The 12,471-nt window shown below is 58.9% G+C and overlaps 1 protein-coding gene across 1 annotated transcript in view; it reads left to right on the forward strand.

Moving 5' to 3' along the window:
• CUX1 (cut like homeobox 1) overlaps positions 1 to 6,338 on the forward strand; it is a 268,267-nt gene extending 261,929 nt beyond the window's left edge. Inside the window, exons 19-23 of the mRNA XM_084299863.1 lie at positions 825 to 908; positions 1,033 to 1,089; positions 3,019 to 3,099; positions 4,315 to 4,379; positions 4,645 to 6,338. Coding sequence (XP_084155989.1) covers positions 825 to 908; positions 1,033 to 1,089; positions 3,019 to 3,099; positions 4,315 to 4,379; positions 4,645 to 4,705 — 348 coding nt within the window. The 3' untranslated portion in view covers positions 4,706 to 6,338. The remainder of the gene's footprint in view (positions 1 to 824; positions 909 to 1,032; positions 1,090 to 3,018; positions 3,100 to 4,314; positions 4,380 to 4,644) is intronic.
• Positions 6,339 to 12,471: the final 6,133 nt, after the last annotated feature.

Raw genomic sequence — 12,471 nt, forward strand, 5'->3', positions numbered from 1 at the left:
CGTGCTTATGCCTGAGTGAGGCTGGCCCCTCTGACATTTTTGCCAGTGTCTCCCGCGGAAGATCATCCCCGTGTTTATCTGGTGCCACAAGGCAACCCCTGGATGCCATTCGCCTGAGCTAAAGAGCACAAGCCTCCCGCGCGTCGCGTTGCATAATTCACGACCTAATCAGGCATGTGACAAGTTAAAAATAATCATCAAAGATCATTCAATAAGGCCAGGAGCTAGTGACTTCATAGCCCCTAAATCGGGATCCCAGCTCATCGGGGTATCGCGTTGCGGCACGTAAGGGCACATTTGCTAAAGGTCTGCTGGCAGCGGGGTTTGCCCGCCTTGAACCCGAGCCACCGGTGGCCGTGCAGGATGAGGGGCAGGACGGGGGCACCCACGGGAAGCCCTCCTGGCCTGGTGTTGTGGGGGGGCTGCAGCAGGGGAGCCTCCGTCCTGCGGGGTTAAAACTGAGCGTGTCTGAGCCCAGCCCCATCTTTCGCTTCTGTTGAGGGGGTTCCTTTATTTTTCTTGCCCCTTGCCCTGCTGATAGTAGCTGTGGGGTTAGCAGTGATTTCCTCCTCATAAAGCACTGTCCCCCTCCTACCTGATCTGGCAGGGATTTGGGTGTGATGTGCAGTAACACATTGGTCCTGCTGCATCCATCAGGGTCGTTTCCTCCAAACGAGGCTGGGGAGGGCAAGCAAGTGCCTGGGGGGCCGGGGGGGGGGATATGGGGGCTCCAGCCCTTTCTGCCTGTCCTTACATCGCTTACACAGGGATAGGGATGTGCAGCTGTACCAGCTGGGGGTCTCACCCTGCCTTCACTCCTGCAGGGCAGCAGCAGGGATGACACCGAGCTGCGCTACTCCTCGCAGTACGAAGAGCGCCTGGACCCCTTCTCCTCCTTCAGCAGGAAGGTACGGGCGGCCCCCGGCACCTCCCTCCGCACCAGCCCCTCCAGCACCAAACCTTCTCTGGTTCTCATCCCCCAAATCAGCCCTTTGGGCCCCAAACCCAGCTTCTTGTTCTTTGTGCTTGCAGGAGCGCCAGCGCAAGTACCTGAGCCTCAGCCCCTGGGATAAAGCCACGTTGAGCATGGTGAGTGCGCTGCGGGGTGGGGGCAAACCCTTCCCTGCCCCCAGGCAGGGGTGCAGAGGCGGCTGGGGTCATGCTGCAGTCCCCAGAATTTGATATCTCTGTGAGGGAGCACCGGCCAGCAGCAGCTTCTCTATTTTCCCTCTGCTGAAATGGGGATTTTCTGGTTGTTTTTCTTAAAATGCTGCCTCCTCCCAGAGCCTTGGTGCAGCTCGCGGTGGTTATGGGGTGCTGACCCCATGCTGCCTCCTCGCTGGCAGAGGAAGGTGCACGCTGCATCCTCCCTCGTGGCAGCAGCAGGAGGCTGTTGAAGCAGAGAGGAGGGGCGAGACATCATTTTCCACGCTCGCCCTTTCCTTTCCCCTGCTCCTCTCCAGGGACCTGCTGGGACAGGGTGACCTGGCCCCAATGTCACTGCCCGCTGCGGTGTCACGGCCGGGGGCTCAGGGACAGCTCGTGTCCCCCAGGGTCACCGTGAGTCTCTGTCAGCCACCCACGTGCATTCCCACGCCTCTGGAGCATTTTGCTGCTTCCCCAAACCTCTGCCTGAAATTACTGAAAAGGAGTCTGCAGCTGACCCCAACTAACATCATGCCTTGTCCTCTACATCACGTCTGAGTACCTGCAGCCCCATGGTCACCCCCAGGAACGTCCAGAGATGGGTGCAAAAACCTCTTCCCGTGCCCTGAGCCTTCCTGCTCTCCTTTCTGACAAAAAACATCAGGGAAAACACTGGGGCACTGCCGGTGTCTGCAGCAGCAAAGGCTCCTCATGGCAGGGCTTGGCTGCCATCTCGTAGGATGGAGTGCTGCTTTCAGAGTTAAAACGGGACGTGGGCATCGAGGCAATCTGATTTATGCTTGGATTTGTGACATTCAGGGTCGGGTGTGGGATGTTAACCCCAGATATCTGGCGCAACAGAGGTTAACTCGGGAATGCTGGTCTGCAACAGCCACGGAATACAGAAATATCTCGTAATAAAGGCAAAGTTGTCATTTGCATAAAAACTAAGCAAATGCCAGCATGAATATGGATTGGGTGGCGTGCCAGCACCACGGAGAATTAATGAAAGGCATTTACAAAAAAACTGACTTACGGGAGTTACTCCTTGGGAATATTTAAGAACATAATCTTGTTTGTTACAGCAGCCTCCGCCGTGGCTGTGAATAGAAAAGACGATTTCAGCATGGGGTTGGTTTGGTGGGAGATCTGTGGGTTTTAATGCCAGCCTCGGAAATCCCACGTGGTGTTTGGGGGAATTTGCTTATGTCCATAATGAATCCCTTGCTTTTGCAGCAAGAGTAAGAAGCGGCGGTGTAGGCAGGCAGGAGCTGTGCGTCACGAGCTGCTTTTTGAGCCTGTGGGTGCTCCTGGGTTTGGCTCTTTTTGATGGGATGGACATGCAGGTGTTCCCCTTGGGATGCGGTGTCGTGGCAGTGCCACCAGCTCCAGCCACGAGGCTCCATCCACGCTCAGACACGCAGCTCCCCTAAAATCAGTAGTCTGGGGGTGCCCAGCAGCCTCGGGAGCTTTACGTGTTCTTGGGTGCTCGGACATCACACACCCAGAGCTCAGCACCGGGCTGTGAAGGGTTTTAATGCAGCCCTCGGAAATACCTGTGGAACGTGTGCCCAGGTGGCTGGCGAAGGGATGCTGCAGCTCACGACTTCCACCAGCTCATGAATTAAAGATGTGTGAGACTTAATTACTGCCGGGGCTCCTCTGCGGCGCGTGCGGAGCTGCAGGCAGGGCTGCGCGGGGCAGAGCCAGGCAGAAAGCTCAGAACGAGCCCTCGGGAGCGTTTTTGGCAGGGGCAGCCAGGCAGGGTGCCCCACGGTTCACAGCCTTGAATTCCCCTCCATTTCGGGCGAATCGCCCTGGGCGTTGAGTCCCCTGATCCGTGCTGAAATGGGATTTCTGCTCTCGCTGCAGGGGCGGCTCATCCTGTCCAACAAGACAGCTCGCACCATCGCCTTCTTCTACACGCTGCTCCTGCACTGCCTCGTCTTCCTGGTAAGCCTAAGAGGTTTTAGGAGTAAAACACGGCCACGTGGAGCAGGCCTCGTGTTTCCAGGCCCCGTGCAACGCCACCTCCCTGCTTGCTGGGTGCAACCCTGGGTGCCCGGACACCTCTGCGGGCACTGAGCTCTGCATTTCCCCCTTGCCCTTTGGCTCTGCTTCTCTCCAGTTTTTGAATTTCACCCCCCTGTACGTCAGAGTCAGAAGCAGAGGTTTGGGTTAGGAATAGGGGTGGCTGTGGAGAAGGCTCCCTCCTTGCTGCAGGGGCTGGATCCTGTGTCCACAGCTGCCTTCCCCGAGCCCTTTGCTTGTTCAGTGCGATGCTGGGGCTGCAGCCCGTGCTGCCAGGGCCATCATGTTCCTCACGATGCAAGCTCCCCTAGCCTTGCACGGTTGCTGGGGGCTTAGTTAGCTTTACAAGGAAAAAAAAAATGTCTAAACATCAATAATTAAACAATGAAACAAGATGAAAGACAAGTCAGAACAATATTTCTATCCCAATCATCTCAGAATAAATCCAACCTCGTGTTATTTTGGTGAGGAAAGGAGCAAAGAAAATAAAAAGTTAGGCATCATTAAAGTTTAAGGCGCTAACCTAAAAAAAAAATAAATCATAAATATTGCATGGTTGGGATGATCCAGCTTCATCCAGACACGGAAGGGCCTGGAGCCCAAGCCCGGGACTGGGCAATCCTGCAGCCTTGCTGCTGCAGAAACATGTCTGCGGCAAACCCAGGGAAGGCAAGAGGCTGTCGCCCTTCCTAGCACTGCCTTTCGTGGTCTCAATCACAAGGGGAAAAGAAGCCAAACCGAGCCGTGACCTCCCCCAAGCCAGTGCCCAAAGCACAGCTCCAAAGGCTTCACATCCATGGGCAACCTCGGACATCTCCTTGCTCCAAACTGCTGCGGCAGCGCTTCCCCAGCAAAAATAACGTGCTGCAAAACGTCAGCCCGGCCACCGGGAGGGTAACACCACAGCCACAGCTGGGGTAACGTGCGGGTAACAGGAGGGTGCAGAAATGCTTGTACCCGTCCTTCGCCGTGGGGCTCTGAGTGATGCAGAGGGGACAGAATGTGGTGGGGACGGGATGTCGTGATGGGGACGGGATGTCGTGATGGGGACGGGATGTCGCGGGGTGTCACGACAGCGACACGCCAGGCAGAGGCTGGCACGTGAGCCCACAGCTGACTGCGTTCCTTATTTTGCAGGTTCTCTACAAAACCGCCTGGAGCGAGAGCGTGGGCAGGGACTGCGCCGCGTTCTGCGCCAAGAAGTGGGTGTGAGCGGGGCCCGATCCTGCGCGGGGTCGGCAGCGGCTGCCCGGGCTGGGGGGGGGGGGTTCACAGCGGGGTGTTTGAGCACCCTGCTGGAAGCGAGGGTGGGAAGTGGGGGTGGAAAAGCAGCTAAAAACTGGTGTAAAGGCAGAGATGAGGATCAGGCCCCTACCTTGACTTCCCCAGTGTCTGGAAGTGCCAATCGTCGCGGCTAGCGCCCCGAGGCGAAGCGCCCCACGTTAACCAGCTGCGCCCTCTCCCCAGGTACGCCGACCACGTGCACAAGTTCCACGAGAACGGGGACGTGGGCGACATGTGGCAGTGAGGCCGGGCTCAGCCCCGCCGCTCCTCCAGCGGCAGGATCCGGCCCCTCGCGCCCGCTTTGCTGCAGCTTCGCTTTCTGCCTCGTCGGATGGAGGCAACGCTTCACCCCCTGCCCTGGCTCGGAAATCAGCAGCCTCGCTGCGGGAGAGCCGTCTGCAGGACACGGCCCCGATGTCCCCCAGCGCTCAGTCGTCACCGAGCGACGTGGGAAAAGCGAGATAAAAGCTCCTCTCTTCGGCTGCAGTAGCTCATTCAATCTTGTTTCAAGTGCGGCGCGACATGGGGCGGACTAAATTTAGCCAGAAAATGGGGGGGGGGGGGGAGATGTTGTACGACTCTTAAGCTTGCATTTCAATGTGTTCTGCTATTTGAGAATTCCCATTTTGCTCCCGTTTATTGAATTATCCGAAAGCAATCGGTCCTGCTGGGCTTTGGCAGAGCGAGCAGATAACGGCGCTCGGCCGAGCCGCTCGGCGCGGTGCCTTCTCCCCGTGGCTCGGTGCTGAGCTGGGTCCGCAGCATTTCTCAGGACCCTTTCAGATGAGTGCCACCACCACAGTGCTGAGCTCCAGCACACGGTCACGATGGAGCAGGGACCTCGGCCTGAAGGCAGCGTGGCTGCTGCAGTCACCCAGCTTGAAGGGAGGTGCTGCTTTCGGGGCTGAGCCCTGCGGGTGCTCGGGGCTCTCCGCTGCGCCCTCCCTGCCCTGCCTTGGGTATTTCGGGCAGTCCCCGCAGCTCCAGGCTCGGGGTCGGTCGGTCTGTTCAACCTCTGACCCCTTAGGAGGCTGAATGAGCCAGTCGGACCTATTGCTGGTGGTGGGCTTGATGAACGGGGTGCTGCTGGTGGGAGATTTAGGTTGATTTGGGGGAAAATTGACGGGAGGAGAGGCTGTGATTTGGGGAGCAGGTTCTGGTGCCCCTCGTGCCCGCCCAGCTGCCCGGTGCTGGAAGAGACCAACGTTAGCATGGCCTGCAATTAAAATTCTCCTCCTAAGACGGGAGAATCTTGTGGCTTCCCATTAATGTTTCATTGCCGATTCAGATCTGTTCTGCTGGGAAGCTGGGACCTCACACTGCACGCGCAGGCAGCAGTCGGCTTCACATCTGCTACGGGCAGCAGAGGTTTATTTATAGTAGCCATGGCCCGCGGAAAAAATGCAAAATACTCATAAATGGAAGCGGAGAACAAACACAGAGGGACCAACCCACGCCTGTCCCACTGGGCACGGGACAAACCAACCCACAGCATCTTGGGGTCTTTAGGATGGATGCGCCAAGGATGGAGCTGGGGCTGTGGGATGCTCAGCACCGACAGCGTGCGCCCAAGGGCCAGGGAGATTTAGGGCTGCTTCTCCTACCTCTCCATAAACTAATCGACTTTAGATGTGTGGTAGATGATAGTTTGCTCTCTGACATGGGTAGCTCAGAAACGTGATCCGGGGAAGGGTGGGATGCTTGCTGAGGCTTTGCCGGGAAGGCTAAATTTGCTTTTTTTAGAAGCTATATATGGTGTCTTGGAATTGCAAAACTTCTGCAGCTATTCACACTTGTACTCTTCATAAATGATTTCAAATAGATGTTGAGTTCTGCGGGATGAGTGATGGAATAAACTTAGATCCGCGTTGACTGGATCACTTTTGTGCTTTTTTTCCTTTGACTTTCGGTGTTCAACAACAGCGAGGAGACGTCCTGCCCCCGTGCCAGGGGCAGAGCGTGCAGCTGATGCTGGAACCCCATCCCCATAGGTGCTGCTGTGGTGGTGAGGGGGCTGACCATGGTTTTCCCCCATCTTTCTCCTCCTTTTTTCTTGCTTTTTCATCCCAGATGTGCTCTGGCATCCTCAGCCTGGCATTTTGGTGGTCCCCTCACCCCGTGTTTCATCCGTGGCACAGCAAGGGGTTGCAGCCCCATGCGCTCGCCTCATCCCCTGCGATTTCGCAGCAGCTGCCGGACGTCCGGGCAGCTCGCGGCGAGGACAACTGCCGCTCCCCGGCGTTCGGCTTCGGCTGCCAAAAACCGTCTGACCGTGGGCAGGGAAAGCCCAAATTCGGGAGGGTTCTTGGGTCTCAGCCTGCTTGCGTCTGGCCACAGCCTTGGCCAAGTTTTCGGGGCTTCCTCGGCAGCCGCTGCTTTCTAGAGACGCTGGGGAGGCGGAGGGCACAGCGGGGGGGCTGCGGCAAGGCGCGGGTATATCTCCCCAGCGCAGCCCCTGCTCTGTCCCATCCCTCCTCCATCCACACAGGTGACCCTGGCTCTACCTGCAGGGAGGCTGGGTGGGCTTTATCTTCTTTTTTTTTTTTTTTTCCTTTATTTTTGGTCACGTGCATCAGTCACTGAGAGCTCGCACATCCGTGCCAGCCTGCAAGGTCACCAGGAACCCCCCCTCTTTAGACCACGTCGTCCTTCAGTAATGTGTGTGTGGGAGGGAGATGGGAGTAGGGGTTTTGCTAATTTGATTTGAAAGCTTCTTTTATCCCTCCGCGGCTTGAAAGAAAAGGATTTTGGTGACCCCTTGCTCTCCCTCACTGTTTTAAATTTGATTAGGGGAAGCAATCTTAATTAGCATCGACAGATATTCAGGAAAATAATTAAAGGAAAACCCGTGCTTTTGATATCCATGTAACCTGCACAGCGTTCCCCCAGCCTCGGAGACCCAGGCTGAATTTCGGGGGGGGAGCCGGAGGTCTGTGTGGCGATAGAAGGGGGAGCCCGGCTGGCGATGAGACAGCAGCCTGCTCGCATCTGGGTCACAAGTTCAGGTTTCGCCCCAGGCAGAGGAGACGGAGAGAGCGAGACACCGCTGCCAGGACGGAGCGGATCTGTCTGCAGCACGGCCACAGCACCCCGGCTGCCCCGGGCAGGGAGAGCTGCGGGGGCCTGATCCTGCACCAGCCCCACAGAGCCCACGCTGCAGGCTCAGGAGGTGCGGGGCGATGCGGCGGTGTCTGCACGGCGACGCGCTGCAGCAGCCGGTGCCGTGCTGTTAAAAATGGGGAAAAAAAAAAAAAAAAAGACACAAAGCAGGGGGTTCGTAAAGGTCCACCGTGCCGCTTCCCGAGCGCGATGGGTCTCCATAGCCACGAGCGCGCAGGCTGCAGACGTGTTTGCCCGTGCTCTGCAAATGGAAAAGCAAGATCAATAGCGTTTCAGCAGCGCTGAATGAAGGCCAGGCGCTGCCGGGCGCACAGGATGCGAGCGAGACTCCCACGCAGACAGGAAAGGCACTTCACAAACACAAACACACGCAGAGCCAGCGCCGGGAGCGGCGTGCCTGTTATTCCAGGTTATTTGAAGTTCAGGCTGTACCCGGTGAATGCGGCAGGCTCCCGACCACACCGCGGGGTCGGGGTTTGCGGAGCCCATCAGCGCGCGGATGCTGCTGGAAAAAGGGGAATCGAGGCACAAAGGGGTTAAACATCCATGTGCAGCCTGGCCACAGGGATCGATTTGGGTTTATTTTTGGAAGAATGGCTCTAATAATCCGCTGTAACCCGGCGGGGAGCGGGGTGGATCTCCACCGCTTGGTGCTCCCCCTTTGAGTGCTTTTCTCCAAGGGGTCAGCAGGAGTCCTGGCCAAGGGCGTGCAGCCTCGTGGGGTGAGCACGGTGGCTTCACAATCCACCAGCCATCATCCCTCTCGTTTCTTCCCAAGTTGCTGGAGCAGCTGGGGCTGCAGATGCGCCAGGTACAGCTCGTTTGTCTGCAAAACAACAGCAGAGCTTGAGTGCTTCAAAATCCCGTGTGGCCATCACTCGTTGCACCCAGCCAGCATCCCAAATGCCCCCCAAACCGTCCCGGCATTTTGCAGGCACAGCCTCCAACAGATCTCCAAGGGCTCGAACACCATGAGAGCCCCAAACTCCTGCCTGCAAGGGAGAAAACACCCAGGGCTGGGGGCGAGCAGAGGCTGGGAGGTGGCAGTCGAGGGTTTATCATTTGCTCCAGCGTTAGCCATCCGACAGCAAGCTGGGGCCGAAAGCTGGTGCAGCATATGGAGCGGCCCCGGCCCCCCCCGCCTTATTGACAGAGTCTCCCTGGAGATGGGCCTGGGCCACGCGGGCTTTTCCAGCATGGAGAGGAAGCGGAAAAATATTTACCTTGCCCCCCTGCTTGTGTGAAGGCAGGAAGAGGCAAAGCGAGCGAGGCGCAGCTCGCAGACAGGCGCTGGTGATGCCCAGGGGACACGGGTGGCATGGGGACGTTCGGGGCCCCCGCTGTCCCCCCAGGGTTTGTGGTGCAAGCAGAGCAGTGTGGTGGTGTGCAGGGCAGGGGGGGTTGTTTAAGCACTGAACTGGGTGTTGGTGGGGGCAATGGGATAGCAGAGGGGAAGGACAGGGGGCAGGGGGGTGTCAGCTCTGTGCTTGCCCGTTCAGCAAGGGGGCAGAGCAAAAGCTATCGGTGGCTGCCAACAAAAAGAAAAATAAGGTGAAACAACGGGAGGTGGGCAGCGTGGAGCTCTGCAAGGTGGAAAAGCTCTGCTGTTATCTGTGTGCAGGACTGCAGGTGGAGAAATGCCTGCTCCTGCCCCGTGTGCTTTCCCCCAGATCTGGGGGGTTCTCTCCTACACTGGGGGGGGACCCACGTCCCCAGTGGGTCCCGAGCTGTCACCGCAGCTCTGCTGTGGGGTTCAGAGCAACCTCCTGCTCCTGACAAACAGCACGGGGCTGGCCCCACGGGAACGCCTGCGGGATGGGGGCAGATCCAGGTCTTCTCCAGTGCCACCAGCCCAACTCAGTGCCCAGCTGTGGTGACACGGGGATGGGCCACAGCTGCACCCAGGCTGCCTGCCCTGAGGTTTCTCCCCAGGAATAAACCCCCCTGAAAGGCACTCGCACAGGGTTTCCCCCGCTGGCTGTAAGCCACTTGGCAAGGCAGAGCATGTGCCAGCTGCTGGCATGGCACAGAGACCATGGGGTGAGGGATTGTGCCAGGGCTAGAACACGGGGCAGGAGGGACACGGGGGACACTTGCTGCTGACGCTCCCACCCTGCCATTTTATCCCTCGGTTTGGGCAAAATGTGCCTGGTTTTGGGGCTGGGCTGAGCTGGGGGTGCCCAAGGGGGACACCCGCTGCTGCTGGGGTGTCCGGGGGGCTCAGGCACAGCAACCTGCAAGGGGATGGGCAGTGCCACATTGCACCGAGCCACTCTCAGCACCTTGTCCCCATTTAACGGAGCTTTGTCCCCATTGCATAAGCGTTTTGTCCCCACTTTGTGGTGCTTTGCCCCCAGTGCACGAAGCTTTGTCCCCGTTGCGTGGATTGTTCTCCTTCTTGCATCGGTGCCTTGTCACTATTGCATAAGCGCTTTGTTCCCGTTGCGGGGAGCTTTGTTCTCACTGCACAGGGCTTTGTCCCCACGGCGTGGAGCTTTGTCCCCATTGCACAGATGCCACTGCCACGAGCTCAGCACCGTAACGCGGAACAGGTGAGAAAACCAAAGCCAACCGCAGCTGCGAGCACAGCTCCACTCCCCCAAAGGCATCGCTGCGGCATCGCCGCTTCCTCCTGCCCCCAGTAACCCCACTGGTGCCCACGGCCGGCTGGGGAACAGCCAAAAATAGCTGGGGAGGGTATGGGGGTGGCAGGGAACCCCCCCCATGGGCCGCAGCAGGGGGTGGCTGCAGCAGCTGGGGACGTCCCAGCCACGACGGGCACCCGAGGCCACGGGGCCGGAGGGGGGGACGCAGCCATCAGCAGCACCGTGTGCCCCCTCGGCACGTCGTTCCCTCCCCAAATCCTTGCAGGAGCAGCCGGGATCTGGGGCTTTCGGGTGTCTGTCGCTATGGAAACCCCTCCTGAAAGTGCTGGGCCACGGCTGAGCCTGCTCAGCGCTGCTGCTGCTGCGTGCCGGGAGGGCGATGCTGCGGGGTGACGCTGCGGGACGGGATCCTGAGGGTCCCCACATGTGGGGGGATCGGGGAGTGCACCCATGGGGGCCTTTTAGGGAAAGAAAGGGAGTGGTGGTGTGGGTTTTAGTACCCTCCTGGTGGTTATATAGGTTCAGGAAAGATGCTGAGCGCAGGAAAGGCTCCAGGATGGACCCGCACGAACCACCATGGTGCTGATGTCCCCAAAAGGTTTTTCGCCCGTGCCTGAAATCTGGAAGTGTTTGTGTAAGGCAGGAGGGAAAGCTGTGATAAGTGAGGGCCTGGAGAGCTGGCCCTGCAGCACCCAGGGGAGCCGGGCAGCAGGATTCAGCCCCAGGCAGAGCCTGGTGGGGCTGCGGGCCTCAGGGTGAACATCTCCAACACCCAGGAGAGTCGGGGTCCTGAGCACCCCTGAGCAGCGATCACCAGAGAGATGTAATCGCAGGAGGTGGCTGGGGGCTGACGGAGAGGGGAGGGAGCCCCCTGGGCACGTGGAGGGTGTGGGGGAAGCTTTTTGAGGCCTTTTCCTCCGGTGTGCCGGTGGAGGTGCCAGCTTCCTACACTGTGACCTGCGCTGGCAAAATGCAGCCTCTGGAAACATCTTTCAAGTGTGGCTATAACAGAACGACACAAAGAAAATGGCCATTTAGGAAAAACGTGAGGGCAGCTGAGTGCCTCTAACACCGCCCCAGCAATGCCCCCGGCCTGGAAGAGGTGTGGAGAGCGCCTGGGGGGGACCCGGGCACCCAGCACAGGCACAGCCTGGGGGGTCGGGAGAGGAGCAGGGCCTTCCAGAGACAGCAGAGCTGGGTGAGAGGAGACAGGAGCGATCACAGTGGGGTCTGAGGGTGTTTTTTGCTGTAGTTTCAGCTCTGCAGCCCCAGGTGTGGCCACACTCTGTCCCCCCGCCACCAGCACCGGCGCTGCCGGCTGCCTGCGAGCGTCTGCACGCTTGGCAAGCTCCCCACCTGCTGCTGGCTGCAGCGGGGAAGTTTCAGAGCAGAAAAAGCCTTGCTTGTCATTTGCATCGGCTGGAGGAAGAGCAGAATTGGTACTGTGCTCCTCTGCAAGCCCCCACAGCCCCCAGCTTTCTCACGAACCTGCTTAGGACACAACGAAGGCGCGTCCCTCTCCAGAACCTGCTCGCTGGGGCCCCCGGGCTGCTGCGCACAAGCACCCTGCTCCTGCGGGGATTTCTCCCTCCTGCAGCCACCAGGATGGGGCAGAATTCAATAATTTAGGATGGGAAGCCCTCAAGCCCTGGATCATCTCTGCTACCACCGAGGGGGACGCCCCAGCTGTGTCCCCAGCCCCGCTGCCAGCAGCAGGATGTGGCATTAGGGCCAGGACCCTTCCCATGTGTGCTCGGGGGCCGCTCTCCTTCACAATGTGATGGGAAATGGGGGAAGGAGAAGCTCAGGGACGGGCTTTGTGCCGAAACCAAGGAGTTTCCTCCCTCCTGAGGAGGAGACGCGAGCCTGCACGTCAAGGACTTCACGTCAAAGTGACCCCGGGGAGAGGCTCCTCCAGCCCCAGGGCCGGGCTGTCACCAGCTGTTCGCCTTCCCTAACACGCCAGAGGACATTTTAAAGCGATTCCTCCTGCACCAACAGCTAGGAAAACCAACAGCTATTTCTCCTGGTTCCTTTCCCTTTCCCTTTCCCCTCCCGTCCTGGTGACACCGTTGTGCAGCGAGCCCCTCGCTGAGGTCTCGGCGGGGCCCTTTGCTGGCCGACCTGCAGCTGTGACAGCCCGGCACCTTCCTGCAGAGAGGCACGGGGCCGGCAGCTCCCACCCACTGGGGTTTGGGGCCGTGCCCAAGCCACGAAACAGCTTCCAGAGCAGCCTGGTGGCAGTTTGTTGGTGATAAAACCCGCTGAGCATCGCGGTGCCCTG

The sequence above is a fragment of the Netta rufina genome (genome assembly GCF_964035555.1).
Source record: "Netta rufina genome assembly, chromosome: 21".
Classification (NCBI taxonomy): Eukaryota; Metazoa; Chordata; class Aves; order Anseriformes; family Anatidae; genus Netta; species Netta rufina.